Source organism: Penicillium paradoxum, assembly GCF_028828445.1.
Source record: "Penicillium paradoxum strain IBT 22861 chromosome Unknown utg000007l_segment0_segment0, whole genome shotgun sequence".
Taxonomy (NCBI): Eukaryota; Fungi; Ascomycota; class Eurotiomycetes; order Eurotiales; family Aspergillaceae; genus Penicillium; species Penicillium paradoxum.
In genome coordinates this window covers 1,231,123-1,249,763 of record NW_026643185.1, presented here as the reverse complement: position 1 = coordinate 1,249,763, position 18,641 = coordinate 1,231,123, and the positions used below count along the sequence as shown (strand labels likewise).

The 18,641-nt window shown below is 50.8% G+C and overlaps 8 protein-coding genes across 8 annotated transcripts; 4 read left to right on the top strand and 4 right to left on the bottom strand.

Annotated features, from left to right (window-relative positions):
• Positions 1-456: 456 nt before the first annotated feature.
• Positions 457-1,118, top strand: N7457_008050 (protein transporter TIM17; the record flags this gene model as incomplete). The annotated part of the gene is made up of 3 exons (XM_057179093.1): positions 457-525; positions 647-845; positions 922-1,118. 3 exons carry the CDS (start codon positions 457-459, stop codon positions 1,116-1,118), a joined length of 465 nt encoding a protein of 154 aa, XP_057027479.1.
• Positions 1,119-1,749: 631 nt separating this feature from the next.
• On the top strand, positions 1,750-3,078 carry N7457_008049 (isoaspartyl peptidase/L-asparaginase; the record flags this gene model as incomplete). The annotated part of the gene is made up of 1 exon (XM_057179092.1): positions 1,750-3,078. One exon carries the CDS (start codon positions 1,750-1,752, stop codon positions 3,076-3,078), a length of 1,329 nt encoding a protein of 442 aa, XP_057027478.1.
• Positions 3,079-4,706: 1,628 nt separating this feature from the next.
• On the bottom strand, positions 4,707-6,455 carry N7457_008048 (cytochrome P450; the record flags this gene model as incomplete). Its single annotated transcript, XM_057179091.1, has 3 exons — positions 4,707-5,861; positions 5,926-6,198; positions 6,252-6,455. The coding sequence occupies 3 exons, from the start codon at positions 6,453-6,455 to the stop codon at positions 4,707-4,709; spliced, it is 1,632 nt and encodes a 543-aa protein (XP_057027477.1).
• Positions 6,456-7,212: 757 nt separating this feature from the next.
• Positions 7,213-7,554, top strand: N7457_008047 (uncharacterized protein; the record flags this gene model as incomplete). Its single annotated transcript, XM_057179090.1, has 1 exon — positions 7,213-7,554. One exon carries the CDS (start codon positions 7,213-7,215, stop codon positions 7,552-7,554), a length of 342 nt encoding a protein of 113 aa, XP_057027476.1.
• A 300-nt stretch (positions 7,555-7,854) lies between these two features.
• Positions 7,855-8,929, bottom strand: N7457_008046 (uncharacterized protein; the record flags this gene model as incomplete). Its single annotated transcript, XM_057179089.1, has 2 exons — positions 7,855-8,522; positions 8,578-8,929. 2 exons carry the CDS (start codon positions 8,927-8,929, stop codon positions 7,855-7,857), a joined length of 1,020 nt encoding a protein of 339 aa, XP_057027475.1.
• A 330-nt stretch (positions 8,930-9,259) lies between these two features.
• Positions 9,260-10,270, bottom strand: N7457_008045 (uncharacterized protein; the record flags this gene model as incomplete). Its single annotated transcript, XM_057179088.1, has 2 exons — positions 9,260-9,370; positions 9,467-10,270. The coding sequence occupies 2 exons, from the start codon at positions 10,268-10,270 to the stop codon at positions 9,260-9,262; spliced, it is 915 nt and encodes a 304-aa protein (XP_057027474.1).
• A 1,856-nt stretch (positions 10,271-12,126) lies between these two features.
• Positions 12,127-14,175, top strand: N7457_008044 (uncharacterized protein; the record flags this gene model as incomplete). The annotated part of the gene is made up of 3 exons (XM_057179087.1): positions 12,127-12,189; positions 12,252-12,678; positions 12,731-14,175. The coding sequence occupies 3 exons, from the start codon at positions 12,127-12,129 to the stop codon at positions 14,173-14,175; spliced, it is 1,935 nt and encodes a 644-aa protein (XP_057027473.1).
• A 414-nt stretch (positions 14,176-14,589) lies between these two features.
• N7457_008043 (TAPT1 family protein) lies at positions 14,590-17,673 on the bottom strand (the record flags this gene model as incomplete). The annotated part of the gene is made up of 1 exon (XM_057179086.1): positions 14,590-17,673. One exon carries the CDS (start codon positions 17,671-17,673, stop codon positions 14,590-14,592), a length of 3,084 nt encoding a protein of 1,027 aa, XP_057027472.1.
• Positions 17,674-18,641: the final 968 nt, after the last annotated feature.

Genomic DNA, 18,641 nt, shown 5'->3' with positions numbered 1-18,641 from the left:
AGCCACGATCTAAGAAAAGAACAAAGTAAGAAGAAATTTTCTTTGTATCCCTGCACCACGGCATGTCTTTTCCGAGCCCAGAATATATCATAGGCCCGGGATTCTCGTCCTTTGCAGGAACAGAGTCCCCATTCCTGAAGCTCCCGATGGGTCTCGGTGGCAAACGGGTTATCAACATGTGACCGGGGTCATCTTGGCTTCGCAAAAACTACTTCCATCAAAACCCCGACCCCATCTTCTTATCGCCTTCATTATTGACGACCCCCTTCGTCTACCGTTTGCTACTGCCATTTGTCTCCAATCTCTATCCTCTTCTACCTTTCACTGAATTTACGACCCGACGAAACAATCCGAACCACCCGGCTTCAAACTGCGCTCTCTTGGTCGACTCACCTCGCGACCAAGTAAACATCCTAAATCGACCCTCCGCTTTATCACAATCCTCACTACTTTACAATGGATCACTCCAGAGATCCCTGCCCTTGGGTCGCCCTGAGCGATTTCGGTGGTGCCTTTGCTATGGGTGTACGTCTTGCCAGATCATCCGTCCCTTTCCAACCAACAACGCGAGGACATGCGATCATCAAAGATTCCCTGTCAATCACACAGTGAAATCATATCAACTGACTTTCTTATTGCAAAATAGGCTATCGGTGGTTCCATCTGGCACGGTGTGAAAGGTTTCCGCAACAGCCCCTACGGTGAGCGCCGGATAGGCGCTCTCACAGCCATCAAGGCTCGCGCCCCAGTTCTCGGTGGAAACTTCGGAGTTTGGGGAGGTCTGTTCAGTACCTACGATTGCGCGATCAAGGGACTGCGAAAGAAGGAAGACCCTTGGAATGCCAGTACGATTACCCTCCCTCGGCGAACTCGATCCGCCCGACCTCGGGACGAAAACACATACTGACTGATTTGATTTAGTTATCGCTGGTTTCTTCACCGGTGGTTCTCTGGCTATCCGTGGCGGTGTCAAGGCTGCCCGTAACTCCGCTATCATGTGTGCTGTCTTCCTGGCCGTCATTGAAGGTGTCGGCATCGGTTTCCAGCGCATGATGGCCGATAACACAAAACTCGAACTTCCTCCTCCACCCCCATCCGAGGCCAAGGCTCTTGCTTAAGTCTCAAAACAACTGCGCCTTCGGGCTCTCGATATATTCACTCGGTGGGCTACGATCCACCTCTCTTCTGGTCTCTTGTCTTTATAACACATCTCACATTGAAGCTCTCTGCTCAGGTGTTTGGTTTTGGTGATTATCATTCAACGACATAGAGGTTTCTGCTTTTTTTCTATTTGCTTCAGCTTGCACACTGATATCGCTCACTGTTATGTCATTGGAACTGTATTCTATGGATGGCAGGTTCGTTCTACGGCCAGTTCCAAGCATTACCGTGTGTCGTCTTTTCTCGGAGCCCTTTGGCTTCCAAAAATAGTCCTCTTCATCCTACAAAAAGCGTTGGGAAGGTGATGGATTCATGTACATTAACGCACAGCTATCAGGCATAATACACAACTTTACTTCAAATCTTCACGTGTCCATTTTGGTTTAAAGCACAGGCAATTTTATTAATAACAAAAGCTAGGATTTCCTCAAGGATATCTTTCGAAGATCAGACATATCTATCAGAATGACCTCACACTAACACCAGGGCTCGGAATCTTGCTGCGAATGGCGATGTGACTCCGCCTTGCATTTCCCCGCATCGAAGCAACTTGGAACACAACATAATCCCAACAGCCAATCACCCAAAATGACAAAACCAACATTCAAACCCACCCTCATCATCCACGGCGGCGCCGGCAACATCCAACGCTCCAAACTGCCCCCAGACCTCTACGCCGCCCACCACACCTCCCTCCAATCCTACCTCCGCTCAACCCACGACCTCCTTAGAGATGGCGCCACAGCCCTCGACGCTGCCGTCCACGCCGTCTCCCTCCTCGAAGACGACCCTCTATTCAATTGCGGCCGCGGCAGCGTCTTCACAACAGCCGGCACAATCGAAATGGAAGCCTCCGTAATGATAACCTCTCTCCACGACGACACCCAACCGGGCACCATCAAGCGCGGCGCAGGCGTGATGGGCCTCCGCAACGTCCGCCACCCAATCCATCTCGCGCGCGAGTCGCTTCTCAGAACAGGCACCGCAGCTGACGGGTCACCTACCAACGACGGCGGAAGTATGCATTCCCAGCTAGTCGGCCCACACGTGGAGTCCCTTGCACGCGACTGGGGGCTAGAATTCTGTCCCGATGAATGGTTCTTCACACAGAAACGGTGGGATGAGCACCTACGCGGCTTGAAGGGCGAGGAAGAGCCTGTTTCTTCAACCCAGGGCACTGTTGGATGCGTCTGTCTCGATCAATGGGGGAATCTGGCCGTTGCCACTAGTACCGGCGGTCTGACGAATAAATTACCCGGCAGGATCGGTGATACGCCTACTCTGGGTGCTGGATTCTGGGCTGAGGCGTGGGATGAAATGGTGTCGAGTAGTGGTGCGCTGGATTCCCCTGTGGGGGATATCTTGCGTGATGCCAGGAGTTGGATTGGGGATTGCATGCCGCGCTTTCTGCGAGACTCGAGTCATACGGCTTATGCGCCGCTTGTGCCCACGGAATCTTCGCAGCTCCGCTTTGCGGGTGAGAAGGCTTCTCGGTACTACCAGGTTCCAGGTGCTGAATACTGCCGTCGGCGGGCTGTTGCTGTCTCTGGGACGGGGAATGGGGATTCGTTTCTTCGAGTCGCGGCTGCGCGGACTGCTGCGGCTATGTTGAGGTTTTCTTCGTCTGGAGGGTTCCCCGATGGTCTTGCGGATGCAGTGACGGCTGTTGCTGGGCCGGATGGTGAGCTTCAACGCTCGGCTGGTGCGAGGTGGGATAAGACTGGTGAGGGGGAGGGAGGTATCATTGGCATAGAGGCGGTGCTTGACCCTGGAAATGGAGGCTCTGATGTTAAACTGCATCGGGGCGAGGTTGTGTTTGACTTCAATTGTGGCGGTATGTGGCGCGCTTGGGTAGAGGAGGATGCTACTGGCAATGAGGTTGAGAGGATCATGGTTTTTCGAGAGCAATATGAATAGACTAGTTTTGTCGAATTGAGAAATGCATTGGCCATCGAATGAACATAGATGGAACTTCCGAAACCCCCGTCGTAGGCATCGGACATGTTGCTGGCTTGACCACGTAGGCCTTTCACTTCGCCTATGAGAAAGAAATCATCCTGCTAACGCCATCTGTTATCTCCAAACTTTTTCCAAGCACACAAATCCTTGTTATCTTCCCCGCAATTTGATCCTGCTGTTGGTAGAATAGCCCGTCTTCGAATCCCAATATGTCCCGCAACCTGTTAGCATCAAAGAAGACCAGATGCTCACAAGTTTCTATGGCAATCTCCAAAGCTTGACGGGGAACCGTTACGGTCATCAACGCAAATGAACTGATTACCTGTCGCGTGGTTCCAGGAACAATGCTCAGAATTAGTTGATTTGGCTGTATATCAGACTCAACTGTTTCATCAAGGTTGAACAGAGGTATATAGTGGGTCTTTACCTAGTATATATGCAGGGCTTGAAAGCTATTGCGTCTGATATCAAAGATAAGATAAATATAGAGATTCAGACGGAGGCAAACGCAAGGCAGATGTCGGCATGGGGGCAGAGGAAAGAAGAGAGAACAGCAGAGATAAACGGTATCCTGAGAGATATCTTTCTATTAAAAAAACAAAACCAAACCAAACCAAAAGAATACTAGGGAAAGAGATCAAGCAGGAAAAAGAAAGCAAAAAAAAAGAAGTGTCGGGGAATCGCACCCCTGACTGGGATGCTCCTTATGGCCGCGTCTCACAGGCAATCGTCGCATTTAAAGTCCTTCGGTTTATGGTCTTCATTGCACAGACATTCGTCCGGACCTAAACACACTAGGCTAACTTCCCAGGATTACTGATTTCACTCCGGACTCTTGTATTTAACCTCACTTGTTAGTCTTTTTGTCACCAATTCACACATTGTGATTTCCCCACTCCCTCTCTAGCTCTGCGGCTACAGGACTAACAAGCTTGTTTACTTATCCCCTTGACAATCCATGGATGTATGCTGGCTTGTGTCCTCCCTCTGATCCTCAACCTTGCCTAGGTATATTATCACATCCCATAAGCCATGCAGAAGTAACCCCAGAAATTACTTAGGATTTCCAAGGCTATAATAATCTTCCACTTTGCAAATGTGGAGACCGCTTGGACGAAGTATTGCTTGCATCACTGCTAGGATAATGAAGTGCACGGTTCAACTTTTTGATAGTGTTTAAGATAAAAGCAGAAGCTCATATGTTTAGGTATATTTCGTTCCCTTTTCCAATCTTACCGCTTCTTGTTGAAAGTTGTAGATGAACCGACGTCCGCCAGCCACGTGGGAGACATGATGCCAAGACCCGGGGAGCCGCTGGACCGCCCCACAGTGGTTCCACAGCCCCAGACTCTGAGCATTGCAGTAAGCTTGGAACGGACAAGCGGTAGGACAATACATAAGGGTAGAGTGTTTATTTATTTTTATTGTTTGCCAATATCAGCAAAAAGAATGATATATTCATAGGACCAACCAGATATCTACAAATGTAGCCAGGTAGCGCGTCTTGACCAGCACGAACTCGCCCAGCAATCAAGCAATAAATACAATAAGGACTCACAATCCCTGTCTTGAATGTCCAGGCCAGTCTACCACCCCTTCAATGGCGTAAGCAAGGCAAGGACCCCATCCTTTGGTGAAACAGTAGCCCCCTCCCGAATCTCCAATTTGGCATCAGGGAACTTCAACTCCATCTGGAACCGACCAACGATAGCAGCAACTAAGCAAGCAAGCTCCGACTTCGCAAAGCCCTGTCCGATACAGCTGCGAGGGCCATGCAAGAACGTCAAAAAGGCATAGTTGCTGACCGCACCGCCGGTGTTGGCCTTACCAGGACCCATAAATCGGTCCGGGTTGAACTCGTTGGCGTCTGGTCCCCAGAACTCTTCCATTCGGTTGAGGATCTGCGGAGAGAGGAAGAACAGTGTTTCCTTGGGGATGTGCTTGCCAGCGAGAGTCGTATCACGAATTGCCTTGCGGATCGTGATCGGCACAGAAGGGTAGAAGCGGAGGACCTCGTTGCAGAAGGCATTCAGATAGGGCAGATTGTCGACTGCGGCTGCGGAGATTGGAGTCGGATCATCGAGCGAAGGAAGATTGGCACGGGCTTCAACACGCAGACGAGTCTGGACGGACGGGTTCTTGCAGAGTGCATAAACAGCCCATTGCAGGGCAGTCGCTGTTGTCTCGTGGCCTGCGGCGAGGAAGGTCATGGATTGGTCTACGAGGTTCTCTTCATCAAAGGTGCCGCTGCTCAATGCGACCGAGATGATGTCAATACTAGTCTCGGATTTGGGATCTTGCATTTTCGCTTTCTTCTGTCGGATCATTTGCCGTGCGACGTTGCGGATGACCTCGCCGCTCTCTTTGATTTCTTTATTGCGCTTTGTTGGTAGACGGTGGACCCAGGCCGGTCTACCAAATAGCATGCCGACCACAAAGAGTGCTTTCATGAAGATGGGTGGGGAGGACATGACTTGGCGGTAGGATTGGTTGAGGGTGTTGTCGGGATCACGGAGAGAGTCGAAGTCATGGTCCATACCGGCAACACCGATGATGTCTAGGGTTGCTCGACTGGCCCAATTGCTGATTTGGACTGTGTTGTCCTTGTTTCCGCTGGCTTTTCTACCTTCCAGGTCTTGCTCAATCATCTTAACCATTTCGACGCTCTTGGCCCAAAAGACAGGATAGAGATTCTTGATGTGGCGATAGGAAAAAGCTGGCATGAGGTTCTTCCGTTGAGTCTGATGCATTTCTTGTCAGTTTATTGTATCAGGTATAAAGTAAAATCACCGGGCCAAGTCTTACCTTGTGTTCATCGCCTTCAGCAAGTAGGACTCCATCTCCTGTAATCCGCCGCAGGCTCTGCCGGATCAATTCGGGTTTCTCGAAATCGTAAACTTTGGTGACAAGGATCTCGCCCAACGCCTTGGGGCTTGTCAGAAACACTCTCTCAAGATTCCCGACAATATAGTACCGGAGAAGATCTTGATTGGGCATGGTTTTGACAAACTCCTTTAGCTGCGGGTAGGGAGTTTCGAGCAAGAAACTTGGAGAATTGCCGGTGAGCCAGCTTCGGTTCTGAATAGTGTTAGACAGTGCGATCCAGGCGATAGAAAGCAAATATTGCTTACCGGAGGAGAATGAATATGCTTTAACGGAGTGAAGTAGTCGGGGTATAGCACCAGCCGATAGATAAGTTTTGATACAGAGATAATTCCGAGGAAGATGGTAAACGTCAGAATTCTCGAGCTGTATATGGCATACTCCGGTTTGAAGTATATCCCAGCGGCGATGCCGAGATAAAGAATGTTGAAGCTGTCGCTGATGACCCCCATGGCTGGAGTTCCTGAAGGATCAGGGGGCAGTGAGATTTGAATCGAAGGGGTTGGATCTCACAGACGCGGAGAATGTATATCTGAATAGCCAGGACTTGATCTGATTTGGAGAAGATCCCCGGAAGCACAAGTAAAGAGCCTCCAAGACTGTGTGGGGCGTGCGGATGAATAAGTGTACATACAGGTCTCGTTGGCTTCTCTCGGAATTCCCCGCGATCTGGAAGATCGATCGCAATTTACACCCGGGGGAAGTGGGAACTCTGGGTATATATATTCAGCTGGGTCGACATTGTTCAGTTGGTCCGTCTGGCACAGGTGCTTGTGAGATGGTTGCCTGGGGACGACATATGACGGTGCGGAGATCCCCCATGGCTACCTCGTACCCGATCAACTTGGTGTTGACAATCCTGCCTGAGGCATGATTCCCTTGTTTTTTGGGAGTCGCCAACGCTACGCCCATTTCAGTTACTCGGCAGAATACCGTTCCCCGGTAGCACTAAGACATGTCGGGTCTGGAAGGCGGTGTGTCGAGGATCTATATGTTACCACTGCTGTACAATACTCATCTTACCATCATCATCCAATCCATCATTCTCATTGGTCCAGAAGCTCATATTGTCATTTTGTATTACACCACATCCGGTTATTGCACACAAAATGAGCTCAGATAGTGAGGACGATTCGATGTTCAATTTTGAAGATGATATATTCGCACCTCACCAGCGAGTATCTGCCATTTCCGTGGACACACAACGAGATGGTCTGTTTGGCCATGAGAACATGGGACTCCATGCAATGTCTATTGGCGCAGCAGCCCAAACCTCAAGGTGGGAAACCGCGTGGCCGTGGTCGTGGCAAACGCAGAAACAATAAAAAGAAGGGAGAAGCAACGAGGGTTGTGAATACCGGAGATGTCAGCACTGAAAGATTCAAGGCTGTGAATACTGGATATGTTAGCGTTGAAACACCCAGTGTTGTCAATACTGGATATGTTTCCGTTGAAACACCCAGGGACGTGAACACCCGAGATGTCAGCACTGAAAGATTCAAGTTTGTGAATACCGGTTATGTTAGCGTCGAAATAATGGAAACACCATGAACTCGTCGGAAGAAAGCAGTGAGAAACCTTGGGTTCAGTCGACGGTGAACATTCTGGGTGCGAGTGAAGGGCCGATAGTTCCGTAACTACGTATTCCGGTTGTTTTTATTTGTATTTCAGACCTGGAAGAACGCTAAGTAGTATCCTTAACACAGATTTGACGAAAGTGGTTCATGTTATCGCGACTTGTACTCCGTAGCATACCCAGCTATGCACTATCAAACGCAATATCCTGGCAATATCGCACGCCATATATCCCAGCGAACCCCAACAATTGCATCAATGACATCTCGCAACATATCAATTCTCCACCGATCCTAAAATCCTATCAAACTCTCCAACCGTATGCTCCCAAACCTTCTGCCTCATTCCCTGCGCCCGAAGTCCAGCCAGAATCTCCACAACCTGCGGACCAGAATCCTCCCCCGTCCAACCAATACTGTAAACACCACTTCCAACCTCTCCATCAGTCCCCCTAGCAACCTCAACCCCCTCCGACAAAGCAACACCATCCGCATCATCCAACCGAGCCCGAGGGGGATACTTCGCACTAGTCGCAAAGAACAAATGCCTCTCCCCCGACTCTCGCGTCGGGATATAAATCAACGGCCCGATAACCCAAAGCACGATACTCAGGAACCAAGTAAAGAGACGATTCACCTCGCGCGTAATCCCCGATCTGACGGTGCCGGGGTAATCGTTGATAAAAGCCACTTCGGGCGCTTGCTCGGCGAGCGATTCCAGCGCCATGTCGGTCATGGATGTAAGGTGTCCGCGCACCTTGAGACCCGACAGTTTCCGGAACTGGAAGTCGGTTGTGTCGATTGGTCCCTCGTGGCCGCCGGCTACGACGGTGACGACCCGTCGGAGACTGGTTGCTTGCTTGAGTTGCGGGAGGAGGTTGGAGACGAAGCGGGTGCGGGCGTAGTATGCAGTTGCGGGAAGGATGTGCAGGCCTTCGGATGTATCTGTGAAGATGGTTAGACAGATGGTTGATATACGAGGCCGATTAGTTCTACTCACCCACTCCTGACTTGATGGTTCCGCAGCTCAGGAAGAGGAGATTGATGGTCTTTTCTTTACTTTGAAGATCGTGACAGACTTTGTCGACATTGCGGATGAGGCTGATGTCTGCTTTGATGAAGTTGAATTCTCCCTCGGGGTTGAGTTGTCGACAGTCGGCTGTGATGCGGGCTGCGGCTTCTTCGACGCGGCCTATGAAATACACGCGAGGTGATCGGGCTGAGCGGGCGAATTCTTTTAGCGCTGTTTCCCCGATGCCGTTTGTTGCGCCTACGAAGACGGCGACGAGGCCTGCGGGGAGGGTGCTAGCGATTTGGGCATTGGAGGACTGGATGTCTGGTAGAGAGACCATTTTGGAATTGGATGGAAATGATGGGATGTTAAGAATAACTGTTTTGGAGTCGTGGATGCCGAGCTTCTTGTATTCATATTGCAAGGATGGCCCCGGGTGCCTAGACCACTGTGTTCGAGTCATGCAGCGCATCGACCGAGCTCTAGGCCGTCGCGGACGAACAACGGACTTATGCCACTACATACTACTCGGAGCAATCAAAACGCCATGAGGCATGAATAGGAGGGGGGCAAAGTACTCACGCGTATTGATTCGGCCAATGTGCAGGCACAGTATTAAACGGGTATTTACTGTAAATATAGTCCATATCCTACCGGTTTGCTTGTTCAATTAAGGGCCACTACCAGTACCACGACCGGCGAAGCCCAAGCGGATCTCGTTTGCGACGGAGACCTCAAGATTCAGATCATCAGCCCAAGCCCAGACCAAACCGGGATTCTTCTGGAAACCCCGACCGACAAGCACAAAGTCCAAGCCTTATTTCTCAAGCAGGGAATTGGCTAGCTGAGCAGAAATGATCATGCTAACTGATCTAACCAGAAGTTTGTCCCCAACGGCCTGCTTGACCGCCACGGCAAATAGGGAGTGGAAAGCAGACTTGGCATGGATGTGCTGCTTCTCATGATTACCTCCAGTGCTGATATCCAGAACGTCAATGCCGCTGTGCTCAGCTAGCGCCTGCGCAAACCGCACCGTATCCTCGATGCGCCAGCTGGGCTTGTCAGCGATGGACTCTTCAAGCCAATCGGTCGCAGAGACGCGCAGGAAGATGGGCATATCCTTGGGGACATTATCACGCGTCAACTTGGCGACTTCCAATGACAGCCAGATACGGTTCTCAGAACTACCGCCGTACTGGTCAGTACGACCATTGGTCGCCGGAGATAAGAAGTTCATGAGCATGTAACCGTGGGCATTGTGAATCTCGATGAAGTCTACGCCAGCTTTAACAGCACGCTTCACAGCGGACACCCAGTCTTGCTTGAATGTCTCGATCTCGGCCGATGTGAGTGCCTGCGGCGTGGGGAATCTCGCGTTGAAAGGTACGTTAGTGGGACCCTTAACATTATCGGGCCACCCGCCCAGCTCCACGGTTGCTGTGGCACCTATGCTCAAGAAGGGAGCAACGGTGCTTGCCTTGCGGCCCGCATGAGCCAGCTGCACACCTATGATCTGGCTCTGACTGTGCACGAACTCGACGACGCGGCAGAATGGCTCGATCCGCGAGTCTTTCCAGAGTCCAGCGTCCTCCGGTGAGATGCGACCGTTAGCTTGTACAGCGGTGGCCTCCGCGATTAGCAGGCCCGGTCCGCGCTGGGCAATACCGCCCAGATGGGCCATGTGTCAGTCGGTCATGTGTCCATCCTGGGCGCTGTACTCCGTACTGGCATAGTGGAGATAGTCCAATGCGATTGTGGAATGTCAAGCCTCGTACAGTGAAGGGCTGAAATAGCTTCGGGGGTTCAGTACCGTCAGATTGGGGCATTGCTGCCGACCCGGCAGGAGGGACCTGGGCTGGGGTAAAGTATAAAATTCCAGCTGCAGGCTTGTTTGCTTTACGCGCGGTGGAGTTAGACATGTCGGGGAATTGGAATGTGCACGATGAAATGCATATGAACAACGAAATGAATGCAGTCAAAACGAACGTTGGCAGCAATCGCCGTTTTACCATGCTGTCTTCGACCGAATAATGCCTCCACTGGATTATAATTGGGATATCCTCATCTGTGAGCATGCCGCATCTCCAAGAGACTAGCCAAGTTGCGACCGACCGACGTCATGGTTTGATTTAACGCCCAATAAAATCGGTCCCTGGTGATAGGAGACAAGAGCATTCTTCAACACTTTCACTACACTACCTCAGTTGGGAATGAGCCTATTAGCCATTGGGTCTGAATAGAATCAATGTGGCAATTGGTCTTTCGTGGTTGCTGTCGCGATCGTCTCAAGAGCACCTCGGGAGCCGTTAGTGCTTAGTAAAGGCTTGAGTCCTTGTTATTCTTGGCAAGCGAACAAGATTGTTCAATATGTTGCTTTGGATATTGCGCGGAGCAAAGGAGTCCGGATTATTGATGCCGTAGGGTAGAGGAGATCGCTTAGTGAGTCTTCGGAAATATGGGGTCCGTCCCTGAGTGCATACCTTGGATGCCACCCGAGGTAAACAAACATCGTCATGCCAACCCTTGAAGTGTCCAGCTTGGCGTGTGTCGAGAACGGCCACAACAAGCTATTATGAGAAGAAGATCTCAGTCAAGATGAAAGCCTTGAAAATAGATCAAACCATTGACTCGATGTAACGAAGCGCCCGAAGGGAACCTGCAGCACAGCGCTTAGGTACAAAGGACATGGACCCTCCCTGGCGCGTGCTGTGGGCCAGTCACCAGTTGGAATGGATAGTGCCGAAGCCCCAGCGGCCCCCCATCTGTGTCTCAGGGCGTTGGAGAGTGGGCCAGTGGGCCAGTGGGCATGCGTAATTAACCGGTCTCCAGGAAGAGGTGTTCTGGATGGAGGAGAGGGGTTCCCTGCGAGATTGAAGAACGTGGCCTAGACAGTTCATAGACGCACAACGGAAAAGAAGAGAAGACAAAGGTCCGAAGCCATCAGTGTTCAGCCCTACGTGGAAAAGAAGAGAAACGAGCTCGTGCCTGAAACTTCCCGCGTCTCCACTTCCACCGAACCCCCCCCTTTGGAGGTTTCAACTTACACTTCGTCTTTCCCCTTTCTCAACTTCCATGAACTGTCGCTCTCTTTTTTCTCTAAACTCATTCACTACGCTCATCCCATTCTTCATTCTTTCTCCACAATCCGATCTTCACCGTTGGTCCCTTTCTTGGCAAGATCGGCGCATTACGCTTTGTCTTCGAAGTGTCTACATTCTCGCTTTGAGATCGTCAATGCGCGTCTGAAACAGCGCTCCATTATCGCCAGCCGTACATGTGGCTTTTAGTCCTTGATACCTGACACTTCAATCTCCTTGCCTCTCGCAGGTATGCGCCATTCGCGCTGTTAAGATACTATCACCCCCGTCGCTCGTTGCGCCGAAGCTCTGCTTCATCCTTTCTTTTATCACTTACACCCCGTTCTGATCTTGAACCGCGACTTTGCCCGGCTGGCCCGAGGAAGTCGATATTTGACCGTCATCCCATTCATTTGACTCCCCGCAATCGCATCCTGGCAGGACCAGACTCATTGACACGATGTTGTGCTCTGGAGACCGTGAGAAAGGGGATGTGGCAATGGAAGAGAAATGGGACTATGTGGTACGCCGATACGATTGCATGTCAGTCTGGGTAGCCTGGATCACAATACTGACTCTTAGTAGAACTTGAATGACTTCAAATCCGAGTCTTGCTGGACCCCGTTCTCATACTTCTTTATATGGGTGTTTCTGTTTGTCTCGCTTGCTGTCTATGGCGTCGATACATTCACTGCCGTCAATCTGATTGCTTTTTCTCGATGGTCTGGCAGAGTTGAACCAGCCATTCCCTTTTATATCTCTCGATGGATTTTCGCCGCCTGCATCATCGCTTCTTTCGTTCTGTTGGCTTACCGTTGGATACATGCCATCCGCGCCATACGTTCGGGGAGCATCACTCGAAGTTTTCTGGATCCCTTGGCTGTGCGCATTCAGAGTATCCGCTTCGGCAAGCGGGGTCGTGGGTACAGGAGATTCCTTGTCTTCGCTGAATTGACAAAGGACAGAAAGGCCGCGGAATACGTTGCTCTATACGCATACTTCTCCTTCCAGTGTAAGCATCCTATTGGCTCACAAGTCCTCGAAAATTGCTAATAAAGGTCTAGTCTGGATGAACACGATCTTTGCAGATGGTCCCCGTCAAGTTATCAATGGCATCACTTTATATTCAGTCATGCAGATGGACCTTCTTCCTGGAGGGAAGAATGCCGCTGATGACGATGGTAGTTCCTCCATCGGTCAATTCTTCAACAATATCAAGATCCTGGCTGAAGATAACAATCTCCAAGCCGTGGTCCTTTTTGGTATGCTTTTCACCCTCGTCATTTGGGTTCTATCAGTTCTCAAATTGATCTCGGCGATCGTCCTCTATTTGATCTTCTTGTTCCACCATATTCCAGCGGAGGACGGTACTCTTTCCAGATACTGCCGTCGCAAGGTCGGTCAACGTCTGAAAGGCATTGTTCATCGCAAAAACAACAAAGCTTTGGCAAAGGGACTCAGGCTACAGAACCGAGCACCCACCCAGCCAACCCTAGCCGCTTTCGATACAAACCCAACTCTGCCCTCTTTTGCTGATGACAAAGGTCCCGCGGTGGCTTCGTTGTCGAGAAGTACGACCCAAACCACTTTGCCATCTTACTCGCGATCGGCTTCATCGACAGCGGTGGGACACATCCCAACACTACCAAATTTGGAGTTTGATACCAAACCACCACTCGCCCGAACAGCAACTTCATCTTCAGCAATATCCGAGTCTGCTTCATTGACGGGCAATGCAGCCGGGATGGGATACAGCCCCCTCGATCGACACAACCCGACGCTTCCTCCAGTCCCACCGTTGCCGGCTAACATTCCATCGAGGATGGCCACTCCTCAGTCTCACGCAACCCCCGGGCCGTATGCCAATGATGGTCGTCATAGCCCCGGGCGTGGATATCGCAACCTGACCGACCATACATCTGATTCTCGTCCTTATCGGAATCATCCAAATCATACCCCAGCGCCAGATTATGGTTCAACTGACATGGATGGTTCCGATGATCACGAATACTTCAACCACGATCGTGCGCCCGCTCACTACGACCCCTACGGTCCCTCAAGGACTGCGTACGGCGGAGAGGACGAATACGGAGGAACATATGGCACCCCTGGTGGCCAGAGAAGGACATCTCAACCACAGCAAGATTACTATCCCCAGGATCCATATTCAACACGATCCTACACGCCAGCTAGCACTGGTGGGACACCCGCTCCCTCTGCACGGTCCTACACCCCGGCAAGCTACCGACCCACACCTCCCCCACAAGCGGCTGCATTGGCACAACCTCCCCCGAGGACGTTCACCCCAATGAGCTCAGCGACCCCGCCTCCCCAAAATGGTGCTTATGCGGCTTTCAACCCGCAGATTTCTTCTCAAGCACCCGACCCTTACTCCCAGAGGGCCCCTGCCGTGTCAGGCTACACACGAGCAAACACCGCATCGCCCTCGGCCATGCACCGCGCTCCACCAGGACACTCATTCAACCGCGCCAATACCCACCAATATTAATATGGTCACCTCTTACCATTCCTTCTAGGCCGTGAGGCATTACCTTGATGAACACCAGGAGCTGGCTCCTGTGCTTGATGACCAGATCACCCCTTAATTCTGATCACGACCAGCGAGCTAGTCTCCCAAGATGTTTTAAATACCCCCTTTTTTGTCCACTTCAATATCCTTTCTCAAATTCTTATCCTCGATGACATTAATCGATCTTTACTCACACAATGTACCGTATAAAATGTATACCTGGATTATGAGTATCTTTCAGTAATCTAGCCCATTCCTTTTATCACAAAGCTCCCCGATATAACGACGTATTAGAGAAGTAGGAAAAATAAATAATTATACATCTACTGTACGTTGTCGACATCAAAGATGTCCCTAAGTTACAAAGTGAAATCCACCAATACCAGCACCCGATCACCAAATCTTCTTGGCAATCATCTCATACCGCTGTACATGATCAACAGTGAATTCCGCATCCTTGTTCTTCTCCTTCTCCTTCTCCTCCTTCTCCTTCAGCCGTCGCAATCCATCCGGATCATCCGCATAGATCAACCGTCTCTTCTCATCCCCGACTTCCACGACACCCCACCCGCCAACACGCTGGCTGCCCTCGACATTAAATTCGCGCGCAAGGGGAACACCGCTCTCGGTACCGTGGTGCGAGGACTGTCTACGCTCGCTCTCTAGACCTTTCATCTTCCTGTACCGGGAGCGCGCGAAGGCGAGCAGCACCATGCCTAACAGGAGTTTGAGGATTAGGAGTACCACGAAGCCGGTGAGCATGAAGATGGCCGTGAAAATATGGACGGACTGGGCGGGCGATGGGATGGCGTTTTCTAGGAGAGTGCGGAAGAAGGCGCTGACGTGGGCCGCTGAGGCGGGGAGGAGGGTTGCGAATGTTAGGGGTGGAGCGGAGGGAATTGGGGAGGGGGCGTAGTGGCTGTGGATTGAGGTGAGGGAGGTTGCTTCCATTGCTGTTGAGGAGGGGTGATGGGGGACCACGGCCGCTAGGAACATTTGGTATGTTTGGACGGAGACTCGGAAGAAGAGGCAGGAGAGGGGGATGACTGGGAGGCCGATGCGACGGGTGAGGTTTTGTTCGCCAAAGGCGTTCGTGTAGTAGTCCTTGGCTAGGACGTCGAGGAAACGGCCGTAGATTGCTGGTCGGTTGTTGTTGAATTTGTTGATGTAGGCGTGCTTGAGCCAGTCTACTAGCATCTCAGAGCCCAGTACAACTAGGAACGGGCCTAGGACTTGGGCTAAAGTTGGAATGAAGGAATTGACGCTGTTTAGGGAGGATAGGATGGAGGATGGGAAGAGTGTAAATGCCTGGGGTAGAATGGACGATGCAGTGCGTGGAGGCGTTGACAGTGGCGTGCTGTTGGTGCTTGTGGAGGATTGGCCTGGCATGGTAGATCCTAGCCCGAAGTTGCCGATAAAATTGAAAGCGCCTGTCTCCACGATGTTACGTGAAGCGATGATGGTGAGCATCAGCCAGAGCTGGAACCGTTCCACGACATCCGCACAGGTCAGCTGGAAGAGGTTTTCCTTCTCAAACTTGCGGAAGACGGTAGATTTGATCTCCACAAATTGGTTCGATAGTAGTAGAGTAATCAATGCATTGGAGTATGAGTTCACTGCCACGTTCAAAGTCATGACCTGGTAGAATAGAGAGGTCGCATGGGATACTGTGTACACCAGTGCCACCAGGAACAACCAAAATGGACGAATAATCTTGCTTCGACCATCAGGACGGCGCTCAAGCGCCTCTCTTGAGAAAAGACATTCGAGAACATCTTGACCTATGGCAGCCAAAAGCCTGTCGCTGACTTCTAGCACATTGTAAATAACGTACAGCTTGATAGCGGCCTGGCCACGAATCCAATGATACATCCGACTGGCATCAAAGTACATCAAAACACAGCAGGTCGCTATCATAAGCAAGCCCGTAAGGATGTCCGCTTTGTCGTCTGGGAGGAGTGCTGAAGGCATCGACTTCCTCCGTCGGTGATGATGCTTGCGTGATTCGGAAGATCGATGTTTCCTTCTAAGCACATCCGGCTGTGGTTGTCTAGAGTCCTTATCTGCAAGCCCTATATGTGGTCCCGCAGAAGGGCCCGGGCGCTGGGTGGCGTCGGATTCGCTTTCGCGTCTTCCACGCTGTTCCTCCTTGGCATTATCATTCCTTCTGCGCCATACTCGACCAATTCCATTCAGAACAAATTTCCAAATGAAGCGGATCTCAGCTCCCAGGTTCATGACCCATGACTCGCTTAAGATATAGACGGCTTTGATGAATCGGAGCGGCATTATCGTGAAAGAATATAGCCAAGCATCAAGGCAAGCAAGACTTCCGAAGCAGAGCACCTGCTCTAGCATAGGTGCAAGCATAAGGAAGTTCATGAGCCTCTCTATTTTCACTCGTGATGATTCATATGGGAAGTCGTTGGCAGCGTCGCGGTGGATGTATAGTGGTGAAGGTCGACCAGACGCAAGTTCAAGTTGAAGATACGTTGGCAAGGAGACTGGGGGCAAGGGAATTGATGATGGCAAAGGTGGGGACACAGGTGATTCAATTATGTGAGGGGATGCAATAAGGTGGCTCTTCAACTCGCGTTCCGGCGCGGGTCGGTCTTGTCGTGGGCGCGATGCCCATGTCTGGTTCAGGCGATCATTATTTGGGGTGAACGGCAGTTGGCGCCGCGTTGAGCTGGGGGTAGAAACGGTTCGTGAGGCATGCGGTCGATTACGGATAGGGGCGCTCTGGGTATTTCGAGGGAAGCCGGGACTTGCTGGTGCAGAGACATCTCCCAGCAACGCTTCTTTGGTGGTCCGTAGTTTTGGCAAAGCCTCAGCGGGCAAAGGCTTGTCATCGATTGACTGGAGTACAAACTCAGGTATGTCCCGCCGAGTGAACGGGACATTCCCGTTTTCCGACAATACTCGTTTTCCGGCGGTCGTCTCTGTTCCCGCAGGACGATACGGTATAGACTCTGGCGAGGATGTGAGTTCCTGGATCTTCTCAGGAGATAACCTCACGATCTTCTCTTTATCTTCCGAGAGTCGACGGGACATATCGACAGACAAATCAGCCAAAGCAGCTTTGACTTTGGGGCCTTCGTAGATATCCACAACCGACAATCGGCCACGACCATCTCCTCCGTGTGACGAATGCTCGACTAGAATACCAAGTCCCTGGTCCGGCGACCCCAAATCGGTTGTTTTTTGGTCACCATTGTTTCCATTGGCGAGTTGACGTTTGGAGGTCTGATCATGTCCCAGTTGCCATTTTGTGCCACCATCTCCATTCGTTGCGTCTCGGTCACTCTCATGATTGAACAGTTCCACCAGTGAATCCGCTCCATTTTGTTTGCCCTTCCGAGAATACGACGTCGATTGTTTATCGGCCTTCAAGCTCCTGTTCGCCCCATTTGGAATACCGTTTTCGGCCTTCCTCTGTTGGGATGTAGCTTCACTGATCTCAGCGGCAGGACTCATTCTGACACCCAAATCGTAGAATCGATCAATGGTTTCCTTTGAAAGTGTGGTAAGCTCCCAGTGTCGCCTCTCATTCCAGAAAAGAGCTCAGATTGCCGATATGCATTATTAAGTTTAGCTTGGACTCAGGTGATCGGGCTTTCTTTGAAAGAAAGACAAAGCGGGGCAAAGGAATGAAGAATCAATAGCTGCGTAATGTATATTAAAATTCCGCGGGTCCAGCTCGCACAACGGTACAAGCAACAGTCTGCACTGGTAGGTGTTGTCGATGTCGGAGTCTGGGGGAAGATAAGGACGGCAGATTATCTGGCAGGTCCGCGAGTCGGAGAGGGCCCCGTTATTTCGGCCTCAGGCAACCAGGCTGTGTCAACTGACGTGGTATTCAGTATAGTAGGGGTCCAATCAAGGGAGTTGAAATCTCTGTATTTCTGTATCCACTCTTCCAGTAGGAAATATGACTATCTGACTAATTATCAAAAATACTGCGTGGATAGGATAAACTAAACTTCCGGTATGCCGATCTCATGCTCCGATATACCCCCTCAGCTAGGCCAGTATGGTCTAGCTGCTTCCTACGCTTAGTCGGTATGCTATTTCTCTTCCCTTGCTGATCAGACGACCCCTACTATCAGATAGCTTATATCGGTTATCCTCAATATTTTGAGGAAAGCTTTATGCTTTTGCCTAGTAAGCAACTTTGTGAGTCCGTCTATAGCTATACTAGCTGTCGGTACCTATTTCACCTTAATTCTTCCTTCCCTAACTTCCTATCTAAGCTAGTGCCGATAAATATTAATATATCGCAATTTCGTCTCGAACGCCGTATCCTCGCTAGTTAGAAGACTAATAGTACGCTAATTATCGTAATCGATACTTAGTTAATAGGAGGGGACAAAACCGAGAGTATTAAGAAGTCTACGCTACTATTATAGCTATTTTATAGTCTCTAAGAGACCGAGGAGCTTAGC